General features: G+C 47.0%; 1 protein-coding gene across 1 annotated transcript; it reads left to right on the plus strand.

Annotated features, from left to right (window-relative positions):
• The first annotated feature begins 1,676 nt into the window (after positions 1–1,676).
• On the plus strand, positions 1,677–7,201 carry LOC125522970 (aldehyde dehydrogenase family 2 member C4-like). The gene is made up of 9 exons (XM_048688013.1): positions 1,677–1,933; positions 5,033–5,175; positions 5,256–5,639; positions 5,720–5,809; positions 5,895–6,068; positions 6,153–6,290; positions 6,392–6,529; positions 6,630–6,691; positions 6,764–7,201. Exons 1-9 carry the CDS (start codon positions 1,789–1,791, stop codon positions 7,035–7,037), a joined length of 1,548 nt encoding a protein of 515 aa, XP_048543970.1. The 5' UTR covers positions 1,677–1,788; the 3' UTR covers positions 7,038–7,201.
• Positions 7,202–7,454: the final 253 nt, after the last annotated feature.

Here is a 7,454-nt window from a genome sequence, read left to right on the forward strand (position 1 = left end):
GCTTAAGGTGTTACTCTGTTTTTCATGAATTTAATACTCTAGATGCATGCTGGATAGCGGTCGATGGGTGGAGATATAGCAGTAGATGCCGGCAGGAATCATTCTACTTATGTCGGATGTGATGCCTATATACATGATCATTGCCTTAAATATCTTCATAACTGTTAGTCAAAAAAATCGTCATAACTATGCACTTTTCTATCAATTGCCCAACGGTATTTGGTTACCCACCGTATGCTTTTTGTTCGAGAGAGAAGTCTGTAGTGAAAACTATGGCCCCAGATCGATTTTTATTATATATAAAATCCAAAAATACTTTGCCACAATTTATTTACCATTTTTTTGTGTTTTTATTTATCTATCAATCACTACCAGATTTGATCCTTACAAATAACCGTCGAGGGGATTGACAACCCCTTGATCACATTGGGTGCGAGTATTTGCTCTTTTGTGTATCTCGATGTATTTTTTTATTATTTCTGGTGTTCGTTGTACTGCCATAATTGAAGCTGAGTAGATTATAAGTTTTTCCCCAAAAACGAGGTTTCGCGTGGTTGTCCTACTGGATTGATAACCTTGGTTCTTAACTGAGTGAATACTTATCTCTGCTGCACTGCATCATCCTCTTCTTTTCGAGAAAATCTCAACGCAGCTCACAAGTAGCAGCCACTTATCTCCTTTTCCAATGCCGCTACACCACCCACATTTGGAGCCATATTTTTCCGTGGCTTGGTATGCATCACATATCTACGTCGGCCATGCACACAATGGCTTCCATGAGAGCATGGTGGAACAACAATCTTCAGATTCGCCTTGGATCCCCTAAGTCGCTGGCCTCCCTGATGATGCTCATCTCATTGGAGATATGGGCGGAGTGTAATGCCAGGGTATTAGAAACACGACCATCCCTTTCACGGTTCTAATCAGTAGATCAAAGTGGAGGTGTCTCTTTGGGTGGTGGCCGGTGTGAAGCACATGAGTGTTGTGATGCTGCAAGAGTAGACCTTTTATTGATTTTTCATTTTTGCCGCTTTACAACTTTCGTTTGAAACTTCCTTCTTAATCAATAAAATGGTAAATCTTTTGTCTTGTTTCAAAAATAAAACTGTGAAGGAACAACTACCGTGACATAACATATCAGTTTTGCTAAAGCACATCTAAATATGCCATAAGTATCGCACATCTAAATTACATGTCATTGATCTTACGCAGAGATTCGTGTGACTTTTTACTTTTTATTTTTTTTATCAGTTTTGCTAAAGCACATCTAGATGTGCAATAAGTATTGCACATCTAAGTCCTATGTCATTGATCTTATGTTGAGATTCGTGTGAATATTTTCTTTTCTTTTTTCTTTTCCTCTTTATGCTTGATTCACCCACTTAGATGTGCAATAATTAGAGCACATCTAGATGTGCCCTAGACACATCTTTTTTCATCTCTATGTTTGATTAAATCAGTTAGATTAGATGTGTAATAATTAAAACACATTTAGATGCGGTGACGGGAAGGTTATTATTACAGACGTTAACAGTTGAGACGTGTGTCGGCCCGGCATAATTTTTTCGACACGCGCGGATGGCGTGGCCGCCGTGCGGGAGACCCCTCCACGGCTCCACCGCCCCACAAGCTAACAAAACGGGCAGGTCACAGCCAAGCCGCAACATTAAAACACGAACCCCGTCCTGTTGTCTTCACTCCACTCTCCACTCTCCACACATCCACACACAGGAGTACATCACACTCCGCGAGAGCCGACACCGGTCTGGGAGAAGAGAGCAAGAGGCCATGGCGAGCGAGCGCAATGGCGACGGGGGCAAGGCGCGCGCCGCGGAGAACGGCAACGGCGGCGGCAGCGGCGTGCCCATGGAGATGCCGGAGATCAGGCACACCAAGCTCTTCATCAACGGGGCCTTCGTCGACGCCGTCTCCGGTACGTATCTGCCTGCTTTTGTCTCGCGCACGCATCTATCATGGCCTCTGGCCTGCACTGTCATGGTCGCCTTGGTAAGATAGGCCGGATCGATGCTGGTTATCCCAGGAAATTGCTTGGTCACCATTACAGCAGTCGAAGCAAATTTTTTTTTACTAGCACCATTTTGGTGGTGAACTAAGGCGCAATCTACAAGCCAAGAAACTGCTGTTCGGTCTAGTTTGTTGTGAGGTTCGGTCGTGGTTAGCTGAACCTTGAATCCTGAACAGTGAATGCTCTATCCACCGGATACGAGGCCGGTTTCTGGCGCGGTGCCGAATGTCCACGACGCACAGTTCCTCGGGAAAATGGCATGTCCGCTCTCCGCGGCCTCGCAAAGCTATAGCAGTTACCCATAATTTTCCCTTGTCCTTTTCTCAAAGAGAAAATCAGCCATCATGAGTAATCAAGCGAACAAAGCGCAATCCACGTGAGTAACAGGAGTAGCTTCCTGCAAATTAAAGAGTAGACATGTGATGTCTCGGCTGGACACGGCGAACCGAGGCGTGAGGTGAGGGCGAGCATCTCTTGCTCAAGGAGTTGTCGCGGAAGAAGCCGACTTAGTCGTAGGTGCCTGAAATTCTTACTCGTCTCTTGTAATGGGCCGATCATAGTAGTTTAAATTTTGTACTATTCTACCTGATCATGTCTTTGACCTCGTCGCGTTTGCATCAACTTTGATGCAGAGAGAGAGAGAGAGAGAAAGAGAGAGAGAGAGGGCTCTAGCATCCTTTTTGAAAGGAAAAAAAGGTGGCGTGGCAGGGTGCTTAGCTAAAAACGTCCTATACAGCAAGGCACGCACTGGCTAACCTAAATTTGGTAATCACAAGCTGTAGCCCATCTGACCTCTGCCCAAACGGGACTGATGAGCTCGCAGGAGCCACCGGGCATGCTAAAATGGCCACAACAATACATGTGTTCTTCTAGAAGCTCATGCGTACCATTTCACGTGCGGTGCGCGCGCATGGGGGATCTGCAGCGGGGCGATGCAGCCACTGTACCGCCACGGCCGGCCCACTCCCGCGTGTCCTTCCTTTCGTTCTCGTCTGGTCTGGTCCCGATTGTAGCCATGTCCGTTTCTGGTTTGTACGAGCGCGCGCCCGTGAAAATGCGATCGTGAAAATCCGATTCCAACGACCCACGACACGGGACGGGCGACGAGTAGGGTCCGTCGCTGTCGAGGCCCGTCGCCTTCTAGAAGCGACCGCTCGCGTTCGCGTTTTACTGGCTTGGCCTTGGCCGGTTGGGCGGCCCCCTTGCTTGCTTGTCTGCATGCTCCAGCCTTCCAGGCTGCTCGCCCGGGTTGCCGGTAAAGTTCCCAGACGCAGTATGACAGAGGTGCCTTTTCCAGCGGTAAAAATAACTGCCCTTTTGTCAGATGTTTCTTTGTAAAAAGGTCTCTGCATTTGTATTAAATTAAAGGCTATTAATGGATAGAAACCCTTTAGTAGAAATTGAAAAGAAATGTAGGCCAGTTCCTTCGGAAATGGTAAGAATACACACAAGACATAAAAAAGAAAGAAATTACAACTCGGTTTTCAGCGAGCCAAGCGAACACATTCTTTCACACCAGCCGGCGTCGCGTCACCACTACAACTTGTGGTTGGGAAGTCGGCGAGCTAAGATCCAACGGGGCCAACACCTAAAGAATAGGATCCATCGTAGAAGCCTTGTGTGGATCGAAATCCCAACGCCGAACCATCTTTTGAACATAGCTTTCGTGAGCTTTGCAACGGTGGCGGATCTAACGCCGCTCCGATGGAGAGGGGGCATCAACCACACTAAAGAACAATCTAGCGAGTCAGGAAGACACCTGATGGGAGAAATAGAGGCCATGGCCTTGTCGTTATCGAAAAAACGATTGGGCAAACATCACTCCAATCTCCAAAATTGACACTAAAATACAAAATTAAGATTTTTTTTTTGAAAAATCAAAACATTTCAGTACAGTTGCTAAAAAGTGTGAAATTTTTTACATGAAATAAATTTTAAAATTAAGAAAATACATTACCTCATAATTATTCAATAAAATTCATACAAAATCACGATAGTTCTAGATTTTTTTTTGTAATGCTTACTATGATTTTGTCTTTCTTTTTGTAAAATTTCCGATTCTTCTCATTTTAATAATTGTTGGATTTCCATGTTTCTCACAAAATATCTCTTGTTTTGTTAATATACTCAGATCTTTTAAGAACTCTCAGATTTTATTTTGAAATGTTATGACTTTCTTTCCAACGGTTTCTAGTGCCTAGGATGTCACATGTGCTAAACCACAGCCGGGTCATCATAATAAGTAGTACTACTCCTTAAAAATTACTCCCACAGTCCTTGAAAGAGTGTACTTCCAACTTTGATGGAAAGTCAAACTCTTTTATATTTGACCGTATTTATACAATAATACACCAATAATTATGCCATCAAATTAGTAGCATTAGATTCATGATAAAATATATTTTCATCATATACCTATTTGGTTTCACAAACATTGCTGTATTTTTGCACAAACTTGGTCAAATTTTGAGATAATTTACCGAAAAAGGGTTTCCCCTATTTTGAGATAATTTGACCCTCCAACTTTGTTAGAAGTACACTCTTTCAAAGACAGAGGGAGTAAGGGTTAAACTTGTGTTATTGTAACGTTCCCTAACTCGACCAATGGCTGAGGGCTGGATGCTTATTCCAATAAGAATATCAAAATCTTGTGTTTGCTAAGCTTAATCAACTAAGATTTTGTAAATTTAGTGGGAAATGTGAAGCCTTTAGATTTTGCTCCAATAAGAAGTCAATAACCGAGTATTTTAGAAATTACATTATGGTGCAACTCGGTCAACAGAGAGAAAGGAATCTGTAAGCCATTCGAAATCTGTATAAACTGATAGCTGATCAGTTCGTCTGTTCGTGTCAGCTACGGCCCCAGGGGTAACAACAGGCGTAAGATTTAAGTACCTGATGGTGGTTTTTCTCCCCTTCTGATCTGAACTGATAGCTAATTCAGTAGTTTTTCTCCCCTTCTGATCTGAACTGCACGGCTGTTATGTTGGTGGTCTCTTTGATCAGGTAAGACATTCGAGACCAGGGATCCGCGTACCGGGGATGTGATCGCCAGCATCGCCGAAGGTGACAAGAAGGACGTGGACCTGGCGGTCAAGGTGGCAAGAGAAGCCTTCGATCATGGCAAATGGCCTCGCATGCCCGGATCCGTAGGGTTCTTTCTTCAGTCAACTCCTCATGGCGAATGGCCCTTGGCATGTTTACCTGAAAAACAACCAATGGCGCGCAGGAAAGAGGAAGGATCATGATGAAGTACGCGGACCTGGTGGAGGAGCACGCGGACGAGCTGACCCTGCTGGAGAGCCTGGACGCCGGCAAGCCGTGCACCGTCACCAGGGCGGTCGACATGGCGACCGCCGTGAGGTCCCTGCGCTACTTCGCGGGTGCGGCCGACAAGATCCACGGCGAGACGCTCAAGATGTCGAGGCAGTTCCAGGGGCACACCCTGCGCGAGCCCATGGGCGTCGCCGGGCTCATCATCCCCTGGAACTTCCCTGCCATCATGTTCTTCTCCAAGGTCGCCCCGGCGCTTGCCGCCGGCTGCACCATGGTCGTCAAGCCGGCCGAGCAGACCCCGCTCAGTGCCCTGTACTTCGCTCACCTAGCCAAGCAGGTCAGATCGGTCACTTAACACGTGAGACACAACGTGATGTCTCTGCTGTTATGAACTTTTGGCGCTCTGTTCTTGAGCAGGCCGGAGTCCCGGATGGGGTGATCAATGTGATCACCGGCTTCGGCCCGACGGCGGGAGCGGCGATCGCGTCTCACATGGACGTCGACATGGTAATCTCACAGCATCAGTCATTCAGTAGTTGTACCTCAGCAAGTGGTCATACTGTTTTCTTGCTCTGGTCGTTTGTCCGTGCAGGTGAGTTTCACGGGATCAACAGCAGTTGGGCGGCTGATAATGGAGGCGTCGGCGAGGAGCAACCTGAAGCCGGTGTCGCTCGAGCTGGGTGGCAAATCTCCCCTCATCATCTTCGACGACGCAGACGTCGACATGGCCGTGGGTCTCGCCATCGCCGCCAACTTCTTCAACAAGGTGAAGAAAATGTTAATGATCAGTCGTAGCGTAGCCATACGAGGGATCATTCATGGGTCTCAAGACTGAACCGGGAATTCACAGGGAGAAGCTTGCATTGCGGCGAGCCGTGTGTACCTGCAAGAGGGCATCTACGACCGGTTCGTGAAGAAGCTGGCGCAACGCATGGAGAGTTGGGTCGTCGGGGACCCTTTCGATCCTCGCGTCAATCAAGGGCCTCAGGTTTAAAATTCAGGCATCGACCCACTGTTGTTTGTGCGACACAAGTTGATTTTCTTGTTGTATCAGAAACTTAGCAGGTGCTACTCATGTCATGTGTGTAGGTGGACAAGGCTCAATATGAGAGGGTGCTCGGCTTCATCGACCATGGCAAGAGAGAAGGGGCCACCGTCCTGACAGGGGGGAAGCCCTTTGGCCAGAGAGGCTACTACATCGAGCCCACGGTTTTCACCGATGTTAAGGTCGAAATTCACCGCCAGACCACAAACTGTAATCCCGTTACATGATCACTTCACTCTCTATCTAGCACATCTGACATCATGGTACGGAATCTCTGAACAGGATGACATGATCATTGCAAAGGAGGAGATCTTCGGACCCGTCATGTGCCTTATGAAGTTCACGTAAGTTCATTCCGGATGATCGGCATAGATCTGCTATTGCACTCTGAATCTGTGATGATCTTCTACATATAGGTCGGTGGAGGAGGCGATCGCGAGGGCCAACGACACGAGGTACGGGCTGGCGGCGGGGGTGGTGACCAAGGACATCAACGTGGCCAACAGGATGGCGCGGTCGATCCGCGCCGGGGTGGTGTGGGTGAACTGCTACTTCGCCATGGACAGCGACTGCCCGTTCGGGGGCCGCAAGATGAGCGGGTTCGGCAAGGACGACGGCATGCACGCGCTCGACAAGTTCCTCGCCGTCAAGTCCGTCGTCACCCCCGTCTACGACTCGCCCTGGCTCTAGGCTGCATCTCTCTAAGCTCTCTGCTTCTCTTGTCCGTGCACAGCTCCATGCCGTCGTACTACACACTTTAGTAGTACGAGGGAAGCAGCAAGAGAAGGTGAGAAACATTGTTGCAACGTTGTTTGTCGATGCCGTGGTAATGATTCCTGCCAGTAATTTGCATTGGTGTTCTAAAGTGTTACTTTAATCCTGAGCACAAATGCACCCGTATGAACAGTGAATTCCAAAAAAAAAAATAGAAAAACAACGTTCATTCATTCAAAGTCGGGCTCTCCTTGAGCCTTCGTTCTAAAAGAAAAAAAAAGAAAAACGAATAAAAAAATCTGAATTTTTTGTGGATCAACGAACAAGTTTTAACATCCTGCAAAAAATCGCCACGAAAAGATATTTGCAGAGGTGTGCAAAAAACCAAAATGT

The sequence above is a fragment of the Triticum urartu genome, chromosome 7 (genome assembly GCF_003073215.2).
Source record: "Triticum urartu cultivar G1812 chromosome 7, Tu2.1, whole genome shotgun sequence".
NCBI classification, from domain to species: domain Eukaryota; kingdom Viridiplantae; phylum Streptophyta; class Magnoliopsida; order Poales; family Poaceae; genus Triticum; species Triticum urartu.